Genomic DNA, 24,957 nt, shown 5'->3' with positions numbered 1-24,957 from the left:
GGAGCACCGTCAGTGAGCCTGGCTTGGGCGGGCGAAACGGAGCAGCAGCAACGAGTAGAGCTACGCCTGGCATGGGTGACTGCGGCGGACGCCGAGGCCGGCTGTGCGCCGCCCAGTGAGCCTGGCTCGGGGCAAGCGGGGCAAACTGGCCAGAGGTCCCGGCGGTGACCAGAGCACCGAGCTGGAACGGCGGTTTTAGGAGGTCCAAGCAGCAGGCAGAGGTCCTGGCCCGCGCAGCCGGTCAGCGGGCAGAGCAGGTGCCAGCATCACCCAAGGACTCTGGCTTGGGGCGGGAGGAACTGGCAGCCTGGCGGCCGGTGGAGCCTGCACACCCAGGCGGTGGTGGCCGCGGCCGCGGTGGCAGTGGAAGATGGCCGCCGGCGCTCCGGAAGAGAGCACGTGGGCGGGAAAAGATGGCCACCGGCTCTCAGCAGAGCGCAGGGCCAGAAAGATGGCCGCGGGCTCTCAGCAGAGCGCAGGGCCAGAAAGATGGCCGCGGGCTCTCAGCAGAGCGCGGGATCAGAAAGATGGCCACCAGCTCTCAGCAGAGCACAGGGCCAGAAAGATGGCCGCGGGCTCTCAGCAGAGCACGGGATCAGAAAGATGGCCACTGGCTCTCAACAGAGTGCGGGGCCAGAAAGATGGCCGCAGGCTCTCAGCAGAGTCCGGGGTGGGAAGAAGGCTGCCAGCTCTCCCGGAGAGTGCGGGACTGGGGAAGAAGCTTACGGTCCGGGCAGGCACGGGGCGGCAGCGGCGGCAGTGGCGGGAGCAACACCTGCAAGCGGAGCGCTAGTGTGGGACCTCGCAGTCGAGCTGCTGGCAGGTCGGAGAGTCCGGGGCTCAAAAAGAGAGTAAAAATAAAAAGAGAAAAAAGAAAAAAAAAGAAAAGAAAACAAAAGAAAAAAAGGGGAGGGACCCAAGAGTTCTCCCGGTTCGGCACCAAATGTTAAGTAAAATGAAAAATTATGCGAGTAAAATAAAAAATATGTGAGTATGGCGGAGTGTGAAAAACACGAGAGAGGTCCGGTACACGTGGCATGTAAAGCTTTAATTGCACAGCTCTCCCGGGGATCAGGGCGAGGCACCATGGGGCCCGCGCGCCTGTCCGAAGCTAGAGGAGGCAGGCTCTCCTTTTCAAAGTATGCATCTAGTGAGATGGGGGTTTTACTCACGGGAACGCCCAATTCTCCCGGGGGTTTCGGCCCCTCCCTTGCCCTGCAGAGGTCATGTGACACAAAGTCACACGAGTGAGGACCCAACTTATCAGTGTACATATCCCACAGTTCTGTAATCCATTCATCTGTTGATGGACATCTTGGCTGGTTTCATAGTTTGGCTATGGTGAATTGTGCAGCTATGAACATAGATAAGCATGCATTTGTTTGGTAGTTTGGTTTGCTTTCTTTTGGGTAGATACCCAGGAGTGGTATTGCTGGATCATATGGTAAATTAGTTTCCATTCTTCTGAGGATTCTCCTTTTTTTTTTGTGTGTGTGTGTGTGTGTGTGTGTGTGGTACTGGGGATGGAACCCAGGGTCATTCTACCTCCAAGCTACACCCTCAGCCCTATTTTTTATTCTTTTTTTGAAACCGGGTTTTTCCCAAAACCCAGTTGCAAAGGGCCTCATTAAGTAGCTGAGGCTGGCTGCGAACCTCGATCCTCCCAGCCTCCCAAATGCTGGGATGACAAGTGTGCTCTCAGCAACTTTGTGAGACCTATTTCAAAACAAAAAAAGGGCCGGGCATGGTAGCACAGCCTGTAATCCCCGCACTTGGGAGGCTGTGATGGGAGGATCGCACAGGTTCGAAGCCAGCCTCAGCTACTTAGTGAGGCTTTCAGCAAGTTAGTGAGACTGTTTCCAAATAAAATATAAAATAGGTCTAGGAGTGTAGCCTGGGGGTAGAAGGCCCCTGGGTTCCATCCCCAGTACCATAAAAGAAGGGGGGATAAGGATGTATCCCAGAGGAAGAAGGCCTCTAGGTTTCCGGTACCACAAAAGAAAAGAAAATGTCTATTTGAGTCAGCACCAGAGGCTGAGGCAGGGGATCTTACATTTGAGTTAGAATTTTATCTTCTTTTTTGCAGTACTGAGGTGGAGCCCAGGGCCACTCCACCCCCAGCTGCTTCCCAGCCCTGGATTCACTGTTGCCTAGGGCCTCACTAAGTAGCTGAGGCTGCCTCTGAACCTGTCATCCTCCTAACTCAGCCTCCCAAATGCTGAGATTACAAGCCTGCTCCTGTAACCCCAGTACTTGGGAGACTGGGACTAAAAAAATCACAGATTCAACAGCCCCATCAAGTAGTGCTGATATAAGACAAAAAAGGGAAAATATTAGATAGAAAGGAGGAACACTGGGAAGGAAAGAATAATAGAACTTTAAATTCCTATGGGTGTGTCCAGAAGCCACACTCCAAGCTGGAGGGCCCCTCTCCCACCTGAGATACTGTAGATGATTGATAAACTAGGCCTGTGGGGGGAGGACCAAGGTTAGACACCGTCCCACCACCCTCTTCTCCGCCGGGGACCTGTGGACTACGAGGAAGTCCCCATGGAGTACTAGAAAAGAACTGAAAGCCCAAAGACTCTTGCTCCCATGAGCTGCACCTCTTAAAATGGCCTGCCTCCCCCTAGGCTCACTGGCTTCCTAAATAAAACCCCTGTCCTAGCTGGGCAGGTGGCACAAGCTCCTCATCCCAGGACTTGGAGACAGACAGGAGGATCACAGCTTTGCGGCCAACCTCAGCTACTGAGTGAGGCCCTCTGCAACTCAGTGAGACCCTTTTTTGAAATAATAATAAAAAAGTACGCCTGGGGGTGTCGCCGACTAATCTCAGTTGGGTCCTTATTGTCAGCTCCCGGTCAAATCCTCAGAAAGATGGGGCAAAAGGCAGGTGGTGTCCTGCAGAAACTTATCTGCAGCGATTCCTTTCCCTCTATGAATTCCCTAAGTTTTTGGGTACGACGCTTGGGAAAGAAATCTGAGGTGGACAAAGGCTTCTTGAGCCAATGACACTTTATTACAAAAACTCCAAGAAATTTATACCTTTCACCAGTAAAGTTAATCGTAAGAGGAGAGGGAGGTGGGTGTAATCATTGTGAAGTAATAATGAATGACATGTAAACAAAGGTAATAAAACTAGTCCTTCAGCTGGCTGTTGATCTTGAGAGATTGACTTCTGACTCCTGATTCTTTTCCAAGGTCTTTGCAGATAAGCAGTCCCAGGGGGCCACTTCCCAAAATAAACAAGCATGGCCAAGGCTTGGGGGTTTCTCGGGGAATCTTCTTTGGCTTTCTTGGAACTTTCCATCTTTTGGGCTCAGTTCATATAGCAAGTGTGGGGAGACGTAGTGATTCAGGTGGATGTGATAAAGTTTCTCCAGGTGTTGGCATTTTATCTCCTAAATCTGAAAGCTTAAGCAAACTCACAACACAGTTTTGCAGACAAAATACCACAAACAACACCACAAAGTTCTTGGTTATAATTGTCAGATATATTACCTTAACTGCTGAACACTCTTCTTCAGACAATAAGCCTATTAAAAGTCTAACCATCTTTAATAATCCATTTCTCTGTCACAAACCCTCTGCAACCTGCTTCTAACTTTCTAATTCCTTTCTTTCCCAGTTGGGACTTTCTTATGATAAGCTCTTCTTCATGCAAAAATGCTTTTCCTACTCTTACACGGTATTTCCTTTCCTTCATACATATATATTTAGAACGTCTGTCCTTTATTTTGTCATATTCATTAACCATGCGATCAGCCTCTCTGTCTTCAGGAATATTTACACTGGGCGTAAAAGTCACCAATCTTTCTCCTTGAGTCTATTGTATTTGGGCAACTAAGTTGTTTATCAACTAAATTGCTTTAAGGTCACACACAAGGTTTTTATCTTCTCTGTCTCTAGGCAGGATCTCAAGGGTAAACAAAGTTTCCTTAAACTGAACTACCTTACCTGAGTTAATAGCTTAACCTAAGTTAGTGATAGTGAGGGTCAGAGACCCTTTGTAATTGCTGCAGCTGGAATGCTTATCACAGCATCTGAATTCTGGCCAGTTTTTATTATTATTGAACAAAGCCAAGGACGTTTATTTCCACGGACTCAATTTCTGATCTCACATCATCAGAGCAATTCGTGTAGAGAGTTAAAAGAATACCAAGAGAATAATAGTTATGAAGGATATCTAAAGTGGGGGATATTTTTTTGCCAGAGACGATACCTCTTTCTCGGGGCTTTTTGCCGATAACTATGTGGAGTGGGGTCTTCAACACATAGATGCCGAGGCAGCAGGATGTCTTGGCATGGGGGTATAGCTTGAAGGTAGACTGCTCCTGGGTTCAATCTCCAGTACAGCCAAAAAAGGTTAGTAATAATAAATAAAGCCAGGCGTCGTGGCACACGAATGATCGTGGTTCGCAGACAGCCTCAGCTCCTGAGTGAGGCCTCTGCAACTCAGTCAGACCCTGTTTCAAATTAAAGAATAAAAAATAGGGCTGGCGGTGTAGCTCGGAGGTAGGATGCCCCTGGGACCAGCAAAGCATAATAATAATAATAATAATAATAATAATAATAATACCTCTGCCTTTCTTCTGACTAGCTTGTGCTAAAACTCTTTTGCCATGTGAGCCAGGAAGCCTACAGAATTGTGTTTCCCATGATAGTGAGACTCACATTAACCCAACAAGACCAGAAAGAAAGTTTGATGTGAGGAGGAAACTGGAATTGCAGCTTTATCAACTTCTACACACCGTCAAGACTTACTTGGCGAGCCGGGCATGGCAGCGCACACCTGCAATCCCAGTACTTGGGAGGCTGAGACAGGATCGGAGGTTTGAGGACAGCCTTGGCTACATAGGCCCTCTGCAACTTAGTGAGAACCTGTTTCAAATTAAAGAATAAAAATTAGGGAGGCCCAGGTAGCCACGGTGGCGCCGCGCCAGTGAGCGCGGGCGAGGCTGGCGGCGCCGTGGAGGGCGTCTGTACAAGTGGACCAACTCTCTGAGCGGTTGGCAGCCTCAATGGTCCCTTCTCTGTGGAGGAATATTATCCTATTATGATTCTCCTGAAGACGCCTGGAAAGGTTGCAAAGGGAGCATACAAATGGCAGTCTGTGAAATTCAAGTTCATTCTGTAGATAATACCCGCATGGACCTGATAATCCCTGGAGAACAGTATTTCTACCTGAAGGCCAGAAGTGCGGCTGAGAGACAGCGGTGGCTGGTGGCCCTGGGGTCCGCCAAGGCTTGTCTGACGGACAGTAGGACCCAGAAGGAGAAAGAATTTGCTGAAAATACCGAAAACTTGAAAACCAAAATGTCAGAACTAAGACTCTACTGTGATCTCCTTGTTCAGCAAGTAGATAAAACAAAAGAAGTGACCACAACCAGTTTTTCTAATTCCGAGGAGGGAACTGATGTGGGAACTCTGCTGAAATCAACCTGTGACACTTCTCTGAAGACCTTGGAAGAATGCGTGCAGATTACAAATGCAGCCTTCACCTCAGAGCTGCTCTACCTACTCCTCCAGGGTCTCCACAGCTGGCAGTGCTCAAGTCCAGCAAGATGACACATCCTATTGTGCCGATTTGTAATTCATTAGAAAGGAAAATGGAGCTGAGCAATTGTGAAAATGGATCTTTAAATATGGAAATAAATGGTGATGAAGAAATCCTAATGAAAAACAAGAGCTCCTTGTATTTGAAATCTGCAGAGATAGACTGCAGCATATCAAGTGAAGAAAATACAGAAGATAATATAACAGGAGAAATAATGAAGGAAGATGGAGAGGAAAACCTGGGAAATCATGACAGCGACGTGGCACAGCCTGGCTCAGACTCCCCCAGCTGCTCTCCAGAGACCCTCTGGGATGAAGGCAGAGAAGCCATCCCAACTCTCTTTAGTACCATGAACACCAGCTTCAGCGACATTAAACTTCTGGAAGACAGTGGTGTAAGGTGTGAGTCGCCCCCCCCCTGCCCCACAGGGGGCAGGGCCGGAAGCTAGGAGGTGGAGCTCTGCAATTCCGGAGGGAACCAGACCTCCCGGGCCCGGAAGAAGAGAGTGCAGAGTTCAGAGAGGAGCCCCAGAGGGAGGGACGCACGCTCTCCCCCGCCACCAGCCCCCGCGGCCACGCGGGGGCTGGAGGTCGATCTCCCACAAATAAAGATATCCGTAAGACCGATTATAGATCTCGGCGTGTCTCTATGCGACTGGGGACACACACGCTCATACAATCTTATAAGTGGCATTCCCACAGAAGCGTTCTTGGCATCATGTTATGCTGTGGTTCCAGTATTAGACAAACTTGGCCCTACAGTATTTGCTCCTGTTAAAATGGATCTTGTTGGAAATATTAAGAAAGTAAATCAGAAGTATATAACCAACAAGGAAGAGTTTACTACCCTCCAGAAGATAGTGCTGCATGAGGTAGAGGCGGATGTAGCCCAGGTCAGGAACTCCGCCACGGAAGCCCTCTTGTGGCTGAAGAGAGGTCTCAAATTCTTTTTTTTTGTGGGTCTGGGGATGGAACCCAAGGGCATTCAACCTCCGAGCTACACCCCGTGCCCTATTTTTTATTCTTTATTTTGAAACTGGGTCTCACTGAGTTGCAGAGGGCCTCACTAAGTAGCTGAGGCTGTCTGCGAACCGCGATCCTCCGGTCTCAGCCTCCCGAATGCTGGGATGACAAGCGTGCGCCACCACGCCCAGCTTCAAATTCTTAAAGGGATTTTTGACAGAAGTAAAAAATGGTGAAAAGGATATCCAGACAGCCTTGAAGAACGCATATGGAAAACGTTACGGCAGCACCACGGCTGGGTAGTTCGAGGGGTTTTTGCGTTAGCTTTGAGGGCGGCGCCATCCTATGAAGACTTGTGGCTGCATTAACCATAACGGAAGGCGACCACCAGAAAGAAGTGTTCAGCATTGGGATGCAGAGGGACCTCAATCTCTACCTCCCTGCCATGGAAAAGCAGCTGACCATACAGGATATTCTATACGAGGTACACAGGCTGGAGTCAGACGAGGTGGTGTGACGGCCCCAGGACAGCGCCTCCTAACTTCAGGGAATAAAGTTTGCTGAAGAGTTGTGTTGCCCTCCTTGATTTCCAGCAACAGCTTCAGTCCTCTCCAACTCCTTTCCTTGGGGAATGATGAGGGGGAGGCAAAACCCAGTGCTTTTATATATAATTTTTAAAAGTACATATGTGTTTTATGTGTTTCAAAATCAAGGTGCTGTATATTTCAGTTTAACAGGCCTACTGGAAACCAAATCATAGCTGTCACCGGCTGGAACAGCAAGTAATTGATAAGTTGGGTCCTGCACTCATGTGACTTTGTGTCACATGACCTCTGCAGGGCAAGGGAGGGGCTGAACCCCCCCCCCCCCCCCGCGAGAATTGGGCGTTCCTGCTAGTAAACCCTCATCTCGCGAGATGCATACCTTAAAAAGGAGAGCCCGCGTCCTCAAGCTTCGGACAGGCGCGCGGGCCCCACGGTGCCTCGCCCTGATCCCCGGGAGAGCCGTGCCATTAAAACTTTACATGCCACGTGTACCGGACCTCTCTCGTGTTTTTCACACTCCGCCGTATGCACATTATTTTTATTTTACTCGCATTTAATTTTTTATTTTACTTATCAGTAATAAGAGCAGATTTGACAAATGAAAAAAAAAAACAACAAAAAAAATTAGGGCTGGGGTGTAGCTCAGAAGTTGTATGCCCCTGGGTTCCATCCCCAGACCCGCAAACAAACAAACAAACAAACTTACTTGGTTATGCTACAAGTAAGAAGATAAATTAGTTTTGCTTGTTTTCTCTCAAACATCAAATAGTGAGGCACTGCGTAAGACTTTCAGGTGAAAGATGGAGCACAGTAAAATTATCAGCCTTTTTCTTTTCTTGTTCTTTTTTGTAGTACCGGGTATTGAGCCTAGGGCCTTCTACCTCTGAGCTACACCACCACAAAGCGGTGTTGCCCTTTTAGGCAGAAGCGTGAGGCAAGCGCATCCCATAACTAAACCTGGATAAGTAAAGGATTTTAACTGCTATCATCTGCTTCTGGAATCAACGTCACTGCCTGGTATAAGGATGCTGTCTTGGCCCCAGATAGCATCTGCGTAAGATAAGATGTGTGTCCTGGATGGCCTTGGTCAAAGAATGGAATGATGTTACAACCATGAACACCTGACTTCTCCTTGCGCCAACTCTGGGAGCTGTTAAGGCAGAAGTCAGGGAGGCAGCGTCTTCGGAATTGCTCACCCAGCCAGCCGGTATGTGGGCGGCGGCAGAGTGGGTGCAGCCTCCCCGGCCCCAGGACAGGAAGCCACCTCTTTGGCACTCTGGTGGCCTCTGCGGGTCACCTCGCAACACCCAAACCTGTTTTACTTTTTATTTGGAAAGAGTCTCACTAGGTTGCAGAGGGTCTCACTAAGTAGCTGGGACTGGCCTTGGACCTTCGACCTCTGGTTTCAGGCTCCCAAATCCTGGGATTACAATCTCTGCCAACATGCCCAGCTTTTATCAGCCTTTTCTTCTGCTTAAACCATGGAAACCATTTCTGCCTTCTAGGACCCAATTTCTGGCAAATGAATTCACCTTTTCCTTCCTTCCTTCCTTCCTTTTTCTTTCTTTCTTTCTTTTTTTTTTTTTTTTTTTTTTTTTTTCCAGTACCGGGGATGGAACCTAGGGGCATTTACCTCTGAGCTACACCACCAGCCCTTTTTTTTTTTTAATTCTTTATTTTGAAACAGGGTCTCACTGAGTTGCAAAGGGCCTCACTAAGTAGCTGAGGCTGGCCTCAAACCACATCCTCCTATCTCGGCCTTCCAAATGCTGGGATTACAGGCTTGCACCACCACACCTGGTCTGTTTTTTATTCTTTATTTTGAAACAGGACCTCACTAAGTAGATGAGGCTGTCTACAAACCTGCGATTCTCCAATCTCAGCTTTCCAAGTACTTGGATTTTAAGCATGCACCACCACGCCAGGCTATCATTTTCTTTTGAAACAAGGTCTCACTAAGTTTCCTTGCAAAGGCCTGGAGCCTGAGCCTGCGGTCCTCCTTTCTCAGCCTCTCAAGTACTGGGATTATAGAATTATAGATTATTATGTGCCACCTGCCCAGGCCTTAATTTATCTTTTTATTTTTGGGGGTTGGGGGATTGAACTCAGAGGCATTGTACCTCCAAGCTACACACTTAGCTCAGTTTTATTTCTTACTTGGAAACAGGGTCTCACTAGATATCTAAGAGCCTGGCTAAGTTTTGAACCTGCGCTCCGCCTGTCTCAGCCTCCCAAGTACTGGGATCACACGAGTGTGACGCCGTGCCCGGCTGCAGTTCGCCATCTGTTCTGTTTCTGCGTTCTTCAGCCCCTCTCAATTTATAAAACCAATGGCTTTTACATTCCGCTGGGCATGGAGATGCACACTTGTGATCCCAGTACTCGGGAGGCTGAGACCAGAGGATCCCAGGTCTGGAACAACCTCAGCAAGTAGTGAGACTTTCATCAACCTAGACCCTGTTTCCAAATAAAACTAAAATAGAGCTGGGGTGTCGCTCAGGGGCAGAAAGTCCCTGGGTTCCATCCCCAGTACTACAAAAACAAAAATAAAAGTACATTTTTGTCCTTCAGTGTGCCACAGAGGAGCTGTGCTGTGCCACGGGAGGTGGGCGGCCATCTTCTAGGCTCCTGAGACCTTCTCCATGGTGGTGACAGGGACCAAATGGGATGGGAAGAGGAGACCTAGGGTCCTGAGGACAGGACAACCCAGTCCGTAAGGCCCCAGGGAGGGAGAGAATCGCCCTCCAAAGACACCGTTTACATTCCATGGGCAGGGACACCGACATCTTCCTCATGTTATTAGTGATGCTGGTTATTATCTATGTTTGTTTGTTTGTTTGCTTGTTTGTTTATTGGTGTACTGGGGGTGGAATCCAGAGGCTTTCTACCTCTGAGCTATACTCCCAGACCTATTTTATATTTTTTATTTGGAAACAGGGTCTCACTAAGTTGCTGAGAGCCTAAGTAGCTGAGGCTGGCTTCGAACCTGTGCGATACTCCTAGCTCAGGCTTCCAAGCACGGGGGGTTACAAGCGTGCGCCACCACGCCTGGCAATTATCTATGTTTAGAAAGCAGTGAAATTAAACTGTCCGAAAACCCCTCCTCCTTCAGCTAATAAGTCACCTAGGGCTAAGCGATTCTGGTAAATGCTTCTCACTGGCTACTGCAGATTAGCTGCGAGCTCCAGGCAGGGCCTGTTTGGTTGGCTATGATTTCCAGAACTGCCCGGAGCCCCATCCTGAGCCCAGGAGGCTGGGCCATAATACTGGATACTTCGCTGAGGTGGTCCTGCTCACCGTTCATTACTGCTGAGATCCTCCCGTCTCAATCATGCAGCAACACCAACATGAGGTTTTGGGTAGAAATTATCAAGGAAGGGGATGCCCAGGAACTGGGCCCGGGTGTTGGGGAGCCACAGCTGTGAAGGGGAACGAGTGTGGTCCCGTTACTGGTGAGGAGAGTATAAGCCATTTTCCCACAAGGCCAGAACATCCCATCTGGAGGTATCCATTGCAGGCTTGCAACCAGGGCTGCCCCAGAGTGGCTAGGGCCAGGGGGAAGTTCTCACAGGGACTCTGAGAGATGGGCTAGCACAATGATTGCTGAGCAATCACTCTTTTTTTTTTTTTTTTTTTTTTGTGGCACTGGGATGGAACCCAGGGGCATTCTACCTCCGAGCTACACCTCCAACGCTATCTTTTAGTCTTTATTTTGAAACAGGGTCTCACTGAGTTGCCAAGTGCCTCACTAAGTAGCTGAGGCTGGCTGCAAACTGTGATCCTCCTGTCTCAGTCTCCCAGCCCTGGGATGACAAGTGTGCGCCACCACACCCGGTTCAAATTGTGTTTTTATGTATGCGCAAATATGATATAATGAAAACCATCATTCTGTATAGCTGAGATGCATCAGTAAAAAGAAAAATAAACAGATTATGATTTTGATTTACTTATTCAGAAACAGTTCAAAAGCCAGGCATGGTGGCGCACGCTTGTAATCCCAGCACTTAGGAGGCTGAGACCGGAGGATCAGGCAAGTTCGAAGCCAGCCTCAGCTACTGAGTGAAGCTCTCAGCAACTTAGTGAGACCCTGTTTCCAAATAAAGTATAAAACAGGTCTGGGAGTATAGCCCGGAGGTAAAAAGCTCCTGGGTTCCATCCCCAGTACCACCAAAAAAAAAAAAAAAAAAAAAAAAAAACAGAAACAGTTCAAAGCAAACATTTTATTTTCTATAGATTTATATTTTATTTTCTAAAAAACTAAAATACTAAACACTAAGTGATTCTGCACAATTGCCCAAAATATGTACAAAGATTTCTAATGTCCATCTAATGTTTAAAAATTTAATACCTAGTACTATACCTAGTTGCTTCTGGTAGTCGTTAAGATTTCAGTTCTGTTCCTTGAATTACGTTCCGAATCTTCTCAGCATCATTCTGCAAAGTTTTGTTGGCTGGATCAATCTTGAGTGCAGCTTCATAATCCTGCAGACCTATATTTATACAGCAGAGGTGATTAATAAAATAAATATTTTATAAGCTGGGTATGGTGATGCACGCTTGTAATCCCAACATTTGGGAGGCTAAGACCAGAGGATTGAGGTTCGCAGACAGCCTCAGCTACTACTTAGGCCCTCTGCAAACTAGTAAGACCCTGTTTCAAAATAAAGAAAAAAAAATAGGGCAGGGGGTGTAGCTCGGGGATCGAATGCCCCTGGGTTCCATTCCCACCCACAAAAAAACCCCCAAACAACACACTTCTAATCCCCGCACTTGGGAGGCCGAGACAGGAGGATCGCACGGGTTCGAAGCCAGCCTCAGCTACTTAGTGAGGCTCTCAGCAACATAGTGAGACCCTGTTTCCAAATAAAGTATAAAATAGGTCTGGGAGTGTAGCCCGGAGGTAGAAAGCCCCTGGGTTCCACCCCCAGTACCACAAAAAAAAAGAAAAGAAAAGAAAAGTAAAAGGGCCGGGTTGTAGCTCAGTGGTAGACTCTGGCCTAGCATGTGCAAGGCCCTGAGTTCACTCGCCAGTGCTGCAAAGTAAATAAATAAAAAAGAAAACACAACATCTCTGTCCATCTCCTACCTTCTACATAGAGCTCTAGTTGACAGAATGCTGCTCCCCGTCGGACGTGGGCCTTCATTCTTGCACCAGCATTGTCTGCAACAGGTGGCGTCAATAATTCCAGAGCCTTACAAAGCATACAAGTACATAAGTAACAAGGAAAAGCCACAATTTCCTAATTTAAACTTGAGCAAAAGCATGGTAAAATCCCAACCTTATTTTTATTTCTGTTTGTGTGTATGTGTGTGTGTTTGCTCACACGCGCGTGCATGCATAGTCTTGGAGATTGAATCCAGGGGCATTCTAGCTGGAGCTACATCTCTGTCCCTATTTAACTAAATAATCTGTCTATCCATCTATGTGTAGTATTGGGGATGGGACCCAGGGGCATATACCTCTGAGCTACACCCCCAGCCCTATTTTTTATGTTTTTTTTTGTGGGGGTCTGGGGATGGAACCCAGGGGTATTCGACCTCCAGGCTACACCCCCTGCCCTATTTTTTTATTCTTTATTTTGAAACAGGGTCTCACTAAGTTGCAGAGGGCCATACTAAGTAGCTGAGGCTGTCCGTGAACCGTGATCCTCCTGTCTCAGCCTACCGAATGCTGGGATTACAAGCGTGCGCCACCACACCCGGCTTATGCTTTATTTTGAAATAGGGTCTCACTAATTTGCAGAGAGCCTCACTAAGTAGCTGAGGCTGGCTTCGAATCCTCTGCCTGCTGTCTCAGCCTCCCAAGTACTGGGATTACAAGTGTCCACCACCATGCCTAGCTCTTATTTTTTTTTATTTTGAAACAGGGTCTTCCCAGAATGATGAGTCTTACTATTTGTTGAGACTGTCCTTGAACCTGTGGTCCTCCCATCTCAGCCTTCCAAGAACTGGGATTACTGGCATGCATCACCACACCTGGCTCTACTTTAAAAGAAGACATAAGCTCTCACCTATCTAAATTTTGGGCTTTGCTGATATTTGATATTTATCAAATGAACATGTTGATGGTGAACAATTTAAGGCATTATTCAATCTTTCTTTTTGCTTTGTTTTGTTTTTTTGGTACTGGAGTTTGAACCCAGAGTCATTCTACCTCCAAGCTATACCCCCAGCCTGATTTTTATTTCTTATCTGGAAACAGTCTTACTAGGTTGCTGAAAGCCTCACTAAATTGCTGAAGCTGTCTTTGAATCCGCCAGCCTCAGCCTTTCAAGTACTGGTATTTCAAGCATGTGTCACCACACCTGGTTGGCTTATTATTATTTTTTTTGTTTTGTTTTGAACAGGGTCTCACTAAGTTGCTGAAGCTGGTCTCTAACCTGTGACCATCCTGTCTCAGCATCCCAAGTACTGGGATTACAGGGTAATCCCTGTAACACTACACCCAGTGTAGTGGTGTAACACTACACCCAGCTTCAATCATTCTTATACCAGAATTCATACCCCTCAAAACTATGATCTGGTTTATCATTTGATGTTTGCACCTCGACCTTTACTAGCAGAAACCATTCAGCTACTTAGTGAGGCCCTCTGCACCTTAGTGAGACCCTGTTTCAAAATAAAAAATTAAATATAGGGCTGGGAATGTAGCTAGGAGGTAGAATGCCCCTGGGTTCCATCCCCAGTACACACACACACACACACACACACACACACACACACACACACAAATTTAAACTTCTTAAAATGTTGTAATTGAGCCAAGCATGGTGGCACAAACCTACATCTTAGTACTAGGGAGCTGAGACAGGAGGATCATGGGTTCTCAGCCAGTGTCAGCAACTTAGCAAGGCTCTGCATAACTTAGTGAGATCTGTTTCAAAATAAAAATGAAAGGGGCATGAGGGTACATGCTTGCCATCCCAGTACTTGGGGGCTGAGACAGAAGGATCGTGGGTTCACAGTCTCCGCCTCCTAAGCACTGGATGACAGGAGTCATCACACCTGGGTTTTAGCTTCATATTAACAGAGCTTGTTACTCTTAGGAAAAAGCTAGGCCCACACTTTAAATCATAATGGCCTAGCTCTTCAATTTCCTGGGAAGAAAGTCCTGGGGAAAAATTATACCTTTGCTTCCCACCCCACCTGCTTGGATCCCAGAGAAGGTCAGCTCACATTCCCCTCTCCCCGTCCCGCTCCCCCTCCCGCTGCCGCTGCCCGCTGCCCAGCTGCAGACTCTACCCTGGCATTGTGTGTGTGTGTGTGTGTGTGTGTGTGTGTGTGTGTGTGTGTGTGTGTATGTGGTACTGGGGATGGAACCCAGGGGCATTCTACCTCCGAGCTACACCCCAACACTATTTTTTTTGTGTGTGTGGGTCTGGGGATGGAACTCAGAGGCATTCGACCTCCAAGCTATACCCCCCAGCCCTATTTTTTATTCTTTATTTTGAAACCAGGTCTCACTGAGTTGCAGAGGGCCTCACTGAGTAACTGAGGCTGGCTGTGAACCACGATCCTCCTATCTCAGCCTCCCAAATGCTGGAATTACAAGTGTGCGCCCCCACGCCCGGCTGAAACCCTGGCATTCTTGTGTTGAAGAAATCCTCACCTTGGGCCAGCCTGAAGATTCAGAGAGGAGGCGCATCCCATGGTGGCCCCTCTCCCGCCATGTGCCCAGCCTCCCTCTCGGTGTCCTAGAAAAAAGGACTTCAGGAGAGCCCGGCCCAGATTCCCCGGAATGTGTATCTTTACTTTCCTTGAATTAAACCTCCGGCTTTGTCTCCAACTGGCTATGTTGGAATTCTTTTCACCAGGGAAGCTGAGGTGAGTTTCCCAAACCAGGCCTCTCCACAGAGCCACTGTGAAGAGCCCACTGACGTGTATGGGAGGACCAAGGACCCCGGGGAGCGCCCGAGCCAAGGACTGCTCAGGGCTCGCCACAGAACTACTGTGTGTTCCCGTGACAAGCCCACTAGTGTGTACAGGGAAGCGGGCGGGGGGTGAAGAGGGAGACACTGGTGTGTTACCTGCATGTGTGTTTGTGTGACTCTGAGCCTCACTATGATATATAATTACAATGCACCAACAAAAGTACATTAAAAATAAACCGTGAGCCAGGTGTGGTGGTGCACACTTGTAATCCCAGCATTCGGGAGGCTGAGACTGGAGGATCGCTGTTCACGGACAGCTTCAGCTACTTAGTGAGGCCCTTTGCAACTTAGTGAGACCCTGTTTCAAAAAATAGAAATACTAAAAAATAGGGCTGGGGGTGTAACTCAGAGGGAGAATGCCCCTGGGTTCCATCTGCAGTATCACACACACAAAAAAAAGATTCCCAAACTTAGTGGCTTACCACCCACTTTTCAGAAAACAATTCCTCAGCACCCCTGTAGGTGATTCTTCTGCTCCTTATCTTTATTCAGTGCCTCTCAACTGCACTCAAGGATTCTACCCATTGTTCCAGTGTCTTCCCATAGATTTCCTTTAGGAATCTATGAACCAAGAACGGAAGGATAACAGTGTGTGTGTGTGTGTGTGTGTGTGTGTGTGTGTGTGTGTGTGTGCGCGCGCGCGTGTGTGCGTGTGTGTGTGCTGGGATCTAACCCAGGGCCCCGAGCATACTGGGCAACCACTTTGACCACTAAGCTCTATCTCTAGTCCAACAGCCTAACAATTTCAAAGCATCACACACAAATAAACAGAGAGATATGTTTATACCCTGGAAGAATCTTCAATGGCCTTGTGTAAGTTTCTGAGTTTTAGGTGGCAAGCAGCTCGATTCAAATACAATAGTGGAAGCTTGTTATTCAGTCGTATGGCCAAATTGTATGCATTAATCGCTGCCAAGTAGTCTTCGGTCACAAACAATTTGCTAATGAAACAGAAGCAAAAGAAAGACAATGTTAACATTGGAACAGAACCGATACCATGCGATACTGGGCAGAGGGGCTGGGGAACCTTCTTTTGCGTTCCCCGTGGGGAGGCGCTGCTGGCCGCACTCACCGCTCTCCACGTACACCAGCAGGTAATCAGAATAGGACAGATGCCCCAGAATAGGAGCCAGCCGCAGGCCAAGCCAGTAGGCACATTACCGTCCTCCCAGCTATAACGATTGATTCCAGGATGGGCTTGTGACTTAAACTGGTCCATGCAGAACGAAGCGCAGCTTGCTAGCCTCCCAGCAGAGTACCAAGCACTTCTAGAGGTGTCCCATGCCACCGGGCACCACCAGGATACTGGCTTCAAAGTGGGAGAACGACTACTTGAGAAAATGTCTCCCCTGCTGGATATTAATGAGGAAGCCCTAATTGTTGCTCTTTCTATTTTTGTTTCGGGAAGGGTGCGGTTATTGTTTTTTGCAGTAATGGAGACTGGACCCAAGACCTTGCATTCCCTAAGAACAGAGCTCTTAGCCAGGCGTGGTGGCGCACACACTTGTAATCCCAGCATTTGGGAGGCTGAGACAGAAGGATTGTGGTTCGCGGCCAGCCTCAGCTACTTACAGAGGCCCTCTGCAACTCAGTGAGACCCCGTTTCAAAATAAAAAATAAGCCGGGCGTGGTGGTGCACACTTGTAATCCCCGCGCTTGGGAGGCAGAGACAGGAGGATCGCGCAGGTTCGAAGCCAGCCGCGCACGCTGGCTTAGGAGACCCTGTTTCCAAATAAAAACGTAAAAATGGGTCTGGGAGTGCAGCCCAGAGGTAGAAGGGCTTCCAGGAACCCCAGTACCACCAATAATAATAATAATAATAATAATAATAATAATAATAATAATAAATTAGTTTAAAAAATAAAAAATAAAAATTTGGACTGGGAGTGTAGCTCAGAGGTAGAATGACCTCCAGTTCCATCCCCATTGCCGCAAAAAAAAAAAAAGGAGCCGGTGCACTCTTGTAATCCCAGTACTTGGGAGGTTTAGATCACAAGTTTGAGGACCGCTTCAGCAAGTAGTGAGGCTCTCATAAATTTAGTGAGACTCTGTTTCCAAATAAGAAGTAAAAATGAGACTGGGAGTGTAGCTGAAAAGGTAGAATGCCTCTGGATTCCATCCCCGGTATCACCAAAAAAAAAAAGAAAAGAAAAAGAAAAAGAAAAGAAAAAAAAGTTCTGGAGCTGGGCAGGGCAGCACACACCTGGGAGGCTGAGACAGGGGAATCATAGGTTCAAGAAGTCTCAGCAACTCAGAGAGGCCCCCCACAACTTACCAAGATTCTGTTTCCAGGTAAAAAATTAAATATGGCCAGGGTGGAGCTCAGTGGCCGAGTGCCGCCTTTGCCAGGGTTTTACACCAAAAATTATTTCCCCACCTTGCAGCATAAGATCCAAGAGTGTGTGTGTATGTGTGTGTGTGTGTGTGTGTGCGTGTGTGTGTGGTGCTGGGTTTTGAGCCCAGGGGCATCTACCTCCAAGCTATACCCCTGGCCCCATTTTTTATTCTTTATTTTGTTTATTATTATTATTATTATTATTATTATTATTATTATTATTATTTTGCGGTACCCAGGGGCATTCCACCTCCAAGTGACACCCCCCATCCTATTTTTTTTATTCTTTATTTTGAAACAGGGTCTCACTGAGTTGCAAAGGGCCCCACTAAGCAGCAACTGAGGCTGGCTTTGAACCTGCGCAGTCCTCCTGTCTCAACTTCCCAGATGCTGGGATTATAAGCGTGCACCACCACGCCCAACTTTATTCTTTATTTTTGAAACAGGGTCTCACTGAGTTGCAGAGGGCTTCACTAAGTAGCTGAGGCTGGCCTAAAACTATGATCTTTTTATCTCAGCCTCCCGAATGCAATATATATATATGAACACAAAGGTTAAAATATCTAGAAAATGGGATTGATATTACGGTCTACATACACTGTAAATCTTGTGGCCAGAGTTCAAGCAACTTACTTCCCTTTCTCCTTCAACCACTCTGGGTTCTTTTCTTCTTCTTTTAAATCACTAAATTCAGGGATGTCAGTGTTCATTGCTTTTCGGGCCTCAGCTTGCTTATGTAGCCACTGAAATGAGAATGAAGTTGACCAGGAGAGACATTGTCATTTTTGCGTTACTATAGTCCTTTTTGTGTTACTATAACAAAATACCTGAAGGTGGATAGTTTTAAAGAAAACAGGCTTATTTTTCTTGTAGTTTTGAAGGCTGAAGTCCAGTCTGGCTGGCTCGGCCTGGTCAGGTTCTGGTGAGAGCCTCCTGGCTAGGGAAGGATGTGGCAGATCACACAGGGAGAGGAGACAAGAGGCGGAAGGCCAGGCTGGGCCATGTGTAGCATTCCACCCTAGGGGGAACTGACCACTCTTCAGCAGGAACACCAATCCCAGCCACGGCGGTGCCCGTGACCTAATCACCTGGTAGGCCTCACCTCTTAAAGATCTGCCTACTCAGCTGGGCCTAGTGGTACACGCTTGCAACCCCAGCATTTGGGAGGCTGAGACCTGAGGATCGTGGTTTGTGGACAGTCTCAGCTACTACTTAGAGGCCCTCTGCAACTCAGTGAGACCCTGTTTCAAAATAAAGAATAAAAAATAAGGCAGGGGTATAGCTCGGAGGTAGAATGCCCCTGGGTTCCATCCCCAGACCCACACACAAAAAAAATAAAAATAAAAATAAAAATAAAAATCTACCTACGCAGACCATCATGTGGCACACACTTGTAATCCCAGTACTTGAGAGGCTGAGACAGGAGGATTACAGGTTTGAGGTCAGCCTCAGCAATTGAGTGAGGCTCTTAGGAACCTGTTTCAAAATAAAAAGGGGCTGGGGCCTGGTGTGGTGGCACCCACCTGTTATCCCTATACTGGGGGGGCTGACAGACAAGAGCCAGTGTACCACTGAGTTACATCCCCAACCCTTTTGTATTTTATTTGGGGACATGGTCTCACTAAGCTGTCCATGAACTTTTGATCTTTCTTCCTCAGCCTCCCAAATAGATGGGATAACAGCTGCGCACCATCATGCCTGGCTTAGAATTTTACATAGGCTTTTATACTTTTGGGGGGAAGAGTTACTGGAGATGGACCCCAGGGGCATTCTACCTCTGAGCTACACCCCAGCCCTTAATTTATTTATTTTTTTATTTTGAAACAGGGTCTTACTAGGTTGCTGAGAGTCTTCCTATGTTTCCAAATAAAAAAATAAAAGTAGAGCAGGGCATGGTGGCACACACTAGTAATCCCAGGACCTGGGAGGCTGAAACAGGAGAATCCAGGTTTATGGCCAGCCTCAGCTACTTAGTGAGGCCGTTTGCAACTCAATGAGACCCTGCTTCAAAATAAAGAATAAAAAAATAGGGCTGGGGGTGTAGCTTGGAGGTAGAATGCCCCTGGGTTTCATCCCCAGTATCACAAAAAACAAACAAATAAATAAAATAAAAATAGAGATAAAGGTAGAATGCCCCTGCGTTCAATCCTAGCATCAGAAAAAAAAAATTTCATGGCTCAAAATTTTATTTCTATTTTATTTATTTTGGTACTGGGGTATTGAATCCAGTGGCATCCTACTTCCTAGCTACATTCCCAGACCTTTTAATTTTTTATTCGGAAACAGAGTCTCAGAGATTAAAGATGGCAGAATAGGAAGAGACGGCGTGTTTCAGGCACTCCGAGATTCAAAACTCATCCAGCGGAAAGACTGCTTCTTGGCAAGAAGACGAGCAGCCAAAGCTCAGCAGAACAAAGACAGTTGAAGCCCGGCGGAGCGGAGGCGGGCGCAGAGAGCAGAGGAGGAGCGCTGCCATGTCCCTGGTGAGTGCGGAGCTTGCTGAGCCAGGAGGCTGGCGCTGGAGCCTTGGGACTGGAGGTGACAGAGGCCAACTCCAGTAAGAGCGGCCGACTTCTGGAGACAACTCCAGACCATCAGCAAAAGCAGGCGCACGTTTCTCTCCACGCTAAGACCCGACCACCCCGATGGCCCAGCTGGATCTGGCGGCTGCAGATGAAGCCATCTCTGCCCGCAGGGACCCCAGCAGCGCTCACAAGGCCACGAGTTAGCAAGCCGAGGAGGAGGGACTTGCGTGGCTATGAGCAGACTCCCGGGTGTGTGACCTTGCAAGTCACCTCTGTGGAGTTCCGAGTGGGACTACGTCAGACACAGAAGAAACGTGAACTAGCAGGCAGTCTCTAGGCACGCGTGGGCCAGGGGCACAGTTCTCTGTGCCCTCTCAGGGTCCCCAGTGATCACCACAGGACAGCCAGCTGCGGTGTCTGTGGGGCAAAAACACTCAGCCTACTGAGCTGCAAGCCGGAAAGCCATCAGCTCACAAGCAGCAGTGCCAGAGCCCAGCAAGGGCTCAGAGCCAAGTCACTGAGTCGCCAGCCTCAGTCTCTCCCTGCCAGAGCCTGGGCCCTGAAAGCAGGGATGCCGGGGTCCGGAGGGTTCACGTGGTCACAGCTGCAGGGGGACTCGGCTCTCTCCACTGGCAGAGCTTGTGCCTGGCATGCATGCCGGGGACTGGCAGCATTCAATGTGATCATAGCCAGTGCCAGTGGAAGTGTCCCTGGGCCATTAAAGCTCAGCGAGTCGGGCCACCAGCACGGAACATAGCAACTGCTGGCCCTGCTGAGCTTAGGCCCATGGGCCACAGAGACCAGAGGTCAGTGCTCTACAGTTTAGTGGGCTGACAAACAGCAGAGCAAGGGTGATGTCTGTGGGCATTAAATCCTGACCAGCAGGCTACACGCTCTGGACAGAACATCATAGTCTCTGGCCTTATGGAATTTGGGCCTGGTCGGCAGGGTGCCTGCAGCCAATGAGAGATTGCACTAAAGACTATGTATTGTTAAAGAGGCTCGAGGGAGGCAGGCGTGGTGGGTACACTTGTAATCTCAGCATTTGGGAGGCTGAGACAGGAGGACTGTGGATCACAGGCAGCCTCAGCTACTTAGTGAGGCCCTTTGCAACTCAGTGAGACCCGGTTTCAAAATAAAAAATAGGGCTGGGGGTATAATGCCCCTGGCTTGGAGGTAGAATGCCCCTGGGCTCCATCCCCAGTACCGCAAAATAATAACAATAATAATAACACTGAATGTTTTAAGTTTTAACTACCCAACTAAAAGGCATAGACTGGCAATATGGATTAATGAACATAATCCAACTATATATTGTTTGCATGAAACTTGCCTTCCATCTGAAGACATCCATACACTAAAGGTGAAAGGATGGAAAAAGACATGCCACGCAAACGGGGACCCAAAACAAGCAGGGGTAGCAACGCTCATATCTGACAAAACAGACTTTAAGCTGAAATAGATCAGAAGACACAAAGCAGGTCACTTCTTATTAATAAAAGGAACAATCCACTGGGCATGGTGGCGCATGCTTGTAATCCTAGTACTCGGGAGGCTGAGGCGGGGATCTCAGGTTCATGACCAGCCTCAGCAATTTAGTGAGGCCCTCCACAACTTAGTGAGTCTGTGTTTCAAAAAAAAGAATAAAAATAAAGTAAGGCTGGGTGTACAGCTTGGAGGTAGAGTGCCTATGGGTACAATCCCTAGTACTGCAAAAAAAGGAATAATCCAACAAGAATCATTATATAATGATAGTAAACATTTAACCCCAAGTGTGGGTGCACTTACTTTTATAAAACAAAATCCTTGGGACATCAGGTCTTAAATAGACCCAAGGAGATTTCGACACACCACTCACACCACTAGATCAGTCTTCCTGGCAAAGATGACTAAAGACTGTTTAGACCTAAAGAACACTATAAACCAAATGGACCTAATAGACAAATACAGAATATTTCAACTAATATTGAAATATTAGTTGGTGCAAGCTTGTAATCCCAGCATTTGGGAGACTGAGACAGGAGGATCACGGTTCAAGGACAGCCTCAGCTACTTAGTGAGGCCCTTTGCAACTCAGTGAGACCCTGTTTCAAAATAAAGAATAAAAAAAGTAGGGCCAAGGGTGTAGCTCAGAGGTAGAATGCCCCTGGATTCCATCCTCAGTACCACACACAAAAAAAAATCAATAAGTAAATTGCTAAGGCTGGCCTCAAGCCTGTGATCTTCCTGACTCAGACCCCCAAGTACTGGAATTACAGTTGTGTATCACCAAGCCCATCTCTGAAGTACTATCTTTAATGCAATAAAATACTTCAGAAATACTAGCAGAGTGTAGAGTGGTGTGTGACTATAATCCCAGTACCTGAGTGGCTGAGAAAGAGGATCACAGGTTCAAGGCTAGTGCACAGTAACTTAGTAAGACCCTGGTTTAAAGTATAAAATAAATCTCAACATTCATGAAACGGAGACCAGAGGATCGTGGTTTGCGGACAGCCTCAGCTACTTAGCGAGGCCCCTCCCAACTCAGAGAAACCCTGTTTAAAAAATAAAAAGACTAAAAACTAGAGCTGCGGGTGTAGCTTGGAGGTACAATGCCCCTGGGTTCCATCCCCAGGACTGCAAAATTATATATATATATATATATATATATATATATATATATATATATAATAAGGCTGGAGCCACATATAGGGCTCACACTTGTAGTTCCACCATTTGGGAGGCTGAGACAGGAGGATTGCATTCATGGACAGCCTCAGCTACTTAGTAAGACCTTCTACAACTCAGTGAGACCCTGTTTCAAGATAAAGAATAAGAAACAGGACTAGGAACCAGGGGCGGTGGCTCATGTTTGTTATTCCAGTACTTGGGAGGCTGAGACAAGAGGATCGTAGATCCATGGCCAGCCTCAGCAGCTTAGTGAGGCTCTCAGCAACTTAGTGGGAATGTGTTTCAAGATAAAAACCTAGCCGGGCTTGGTGGCGCACGCTTGTATTCCCCGCGCTTGGGAGGCTGAGACAGGAGAATCGCACAGGTTCAAAGCCAGCCTCAGCTACTGAGTGAGGCTCTCAGCAACTTAGTGAGACCCTGTTTCCAAATAAAATATATAAAAAAAATAGGTCTGGGAGTATAGCCTGGAGGTAGAAAAGACACTAGGTTCTACCCCCAATACCACACACACACCAAAAAAATAAAAATAAAAAAATAAAATGTAAAAATAAAAACCTAGATAGGGCTGGGGGTAGAGCTCAGAGGTAGAATGCTCCTGGGTTCTAGATACAGTATTATACACACACACACGCACGCACACACATGCACACACACGCACACACAGGCATACACACACATGGATGGAAGCGTGGCTCCGAGGTAGAATGCCCCTAGGTTTGATCCCTAATACCACAAAAACAAAACGAAATAAAAAATGAAAAGGGCTGGGGTGGGTGTAGTTCAGAGGTGCAGCGGCCCTGGATTGGCTTCCTAGCACTACAGCAAACAAGCACAAATAAAGAGAAGCGCAGACGCAGTGCTAATTTGAAGGAGGAATTAAAGCGGCGCGTCCCCGCTGGTGCCTGTCACTACGCAGACAACCTACCTCCTCCTCCTCGGCTACCTGGGACTCCCGGAGCGCGGTTGGGAACACTCGGGGGGTGAAGTTGACTTTAATATTGCAGACAGGGCGAGGAGCAGGGAGATGGTCTTCTTTTAACTTCTCAAAAAAGATATTTTCTGACTTTCTCCCTTCAAAAGCAATGGCAGTAAGTCAGTCAGTTATTTCTTTTTCCAGTGAACAATCTGACCTTTAAGATAATTGCTCATCAGAAATAATTCTGAAATACTAAACCTAAGATATTTTCAGCAGAAAGAAATATAAGATGTGTGTGTGTGTGTGTGTGTGTGTGTGTGGTACTGGGGAAGGAACCCAGGGGCCTTCTACCTCCAAGCTACAGCCCAGCCCTACTTTTAATTCTTTATTTTGAAACAGCATCTCACTGAGTTGCAAAGGGCCTAAGTAGCTGAGGCTGTTCAGGAACCGTGATCCTCCTGTCTCAGCCTCCCAAGCGCTGGGATTACAAGCCTGCGCCACCAGGCCCTGCAGGTCCTCAGGAATTTAGTGAAGCCTTGTTTCTTTTTTTTTTTTTTTTTTGGTGGTACTAGGGATGGAACCCAGAGGCCTTCTACCTCCAGGCTACACTCCCAGATCTATTTTATATTTTATTTGGAGACAGGGTCTCTTAAGCCAGCTGAGGCTGGTTTCAAATCTGCATGATCCTCCTGTCTCAGCCTCCCAAGTGTGGGGATTACAAGCGTGCACCACTACGCCCAGCTGTGAAGCCGTGTTTCAAAATAAAAAAAGATAAAATAGAGACAGGGGTATAGCTCAGAGGTAAAATGCTCCTGGTTCCATCTCCAGAAAAAAAAGAAGACACTGACTCTTTCTCCTTATTAGAAAGGCTACCTTACAGAGAAATAAGACGTTTTCTTAGTCTTCATATTGGATTGCTTATTCTCAATATATTAAAACAAGGGCCTAATCCTGAGAACAGAGTTACAGAAATAATAATAACAGAAATAAAATAGTATTAAACCGGACGTGGTGGGCACGCTTGTAATCCCGGCGCTTGGGAGGCCAAGACAGGAGGATCGCGGTTCGCAGACAGCCTCAGCTACTAGTGAGGCCCTCTGCAACTCAGTGAGACCCTGTTTCAAAATAAAGAAGAAAAATGGGGTTGGGGGTATAACTCAGAGGTAGAATATCCCCAGGTTGCATTCCCAGCACCACAAAAAGAGGAAGGAAGGAAGAAAGGAAGGAAGGAAGGAAGGAAGGAAGGAAGGAAGGAAGGAAAGAAGGAAGGGGAAGGAAGGAGTGTTGGCTGGACGTCCGCAGTGGCTGCCGCACCTGCAGGCCCCGCGTGTCTGCACCCGGGGTTCCCGCGCCTGGCTGGAGGCCCTCGCAGCCTGGCTGGCCGCTCGGCCCCTTTCTGCTCTTCACGTCTCCTCTGACATTTTTTCCAGGCTTCCAGTTCTTCAGTTGCTTTTCGCCTTTCGTTTTCCTTCATCTCTTCTATTTCTTTCCTCTTGTCTTCCTCGATCTGTGAAAA

At 47.5% G+C, this 24,957-nt stretch overlaps 1 protein-coding gene and 1 pseudogene across 2 annotated transcripts in view; one reads left to right on the top strand and one right to left on the bottom strand.

Moving 5' to 3' along the window:
• The first annotated feature begins 4,986 nt into the window (after window positions 1-4,986).
• LOC308271253 (pleckstrin homology domain-containing family A member 8-like) lies at window positions 4,987-7,036 on the top strand (annotated as a pseudogene). Its single transcript has 3 exons — window positions 4,987-5,956; window positions 6,245-6,512; window positions 6,727-7,036. The product of its transcript is annotated as a pleckstrin homology domain-containing family A member 8-like (transcript).
• A 4,408-nt stretch (window positions 7,037-11,444) lies between these two features.
• The window catches only part of DNAAF4 (dynein axonemal assembly factor 4), a gene marked incomplete at both ends in the record, with an annotated part of 19,995 nt that continues 6,482 nt past the window's right edge, over window positions 11,445-24,957 (bottom strand). The window contains 5 exons of the mRNA XM_080707388.1: window positions 11,445-11,554; window positions 12,151-12,256; window positions 15,783-15,936; window positions 17,964-18,073; window positions 23,451-23,596. Coding sequence (XP_080563514.1) covers window positions 11,445-11,554; window positions 12,151-12,256; window positions 15,783-15,936; window positions 17,964-18,073; window positions 23,451-23,596 — 626 coding nt within the window. The remainder of the gene's footprint in view (window positions 11,555-12,150; window positions 12,257-15,782; window positions 15,937-17,963; window positions 18,074-23,450; window positions 23,597-24,957) is intronic.

Source organism: Muscardinus avellanarius, assembly GCF_963383645.1.
Source record: "Muscardinus avellanarius genome assembly, chromosome: 12".
Classification (NCBI taxonomy): domain Eukaryota; kingdom Metazoa; phylum Chordata; class Mammalia; order Rodentia; family Gliridae; genus Muscardinus; species Muscardinus avellanarius.
The sequence above is the reverse complement of the archived record's forward strand: the minus strand, read 5'-3'. Positions and strand labels throughout refer to the sequence as shown.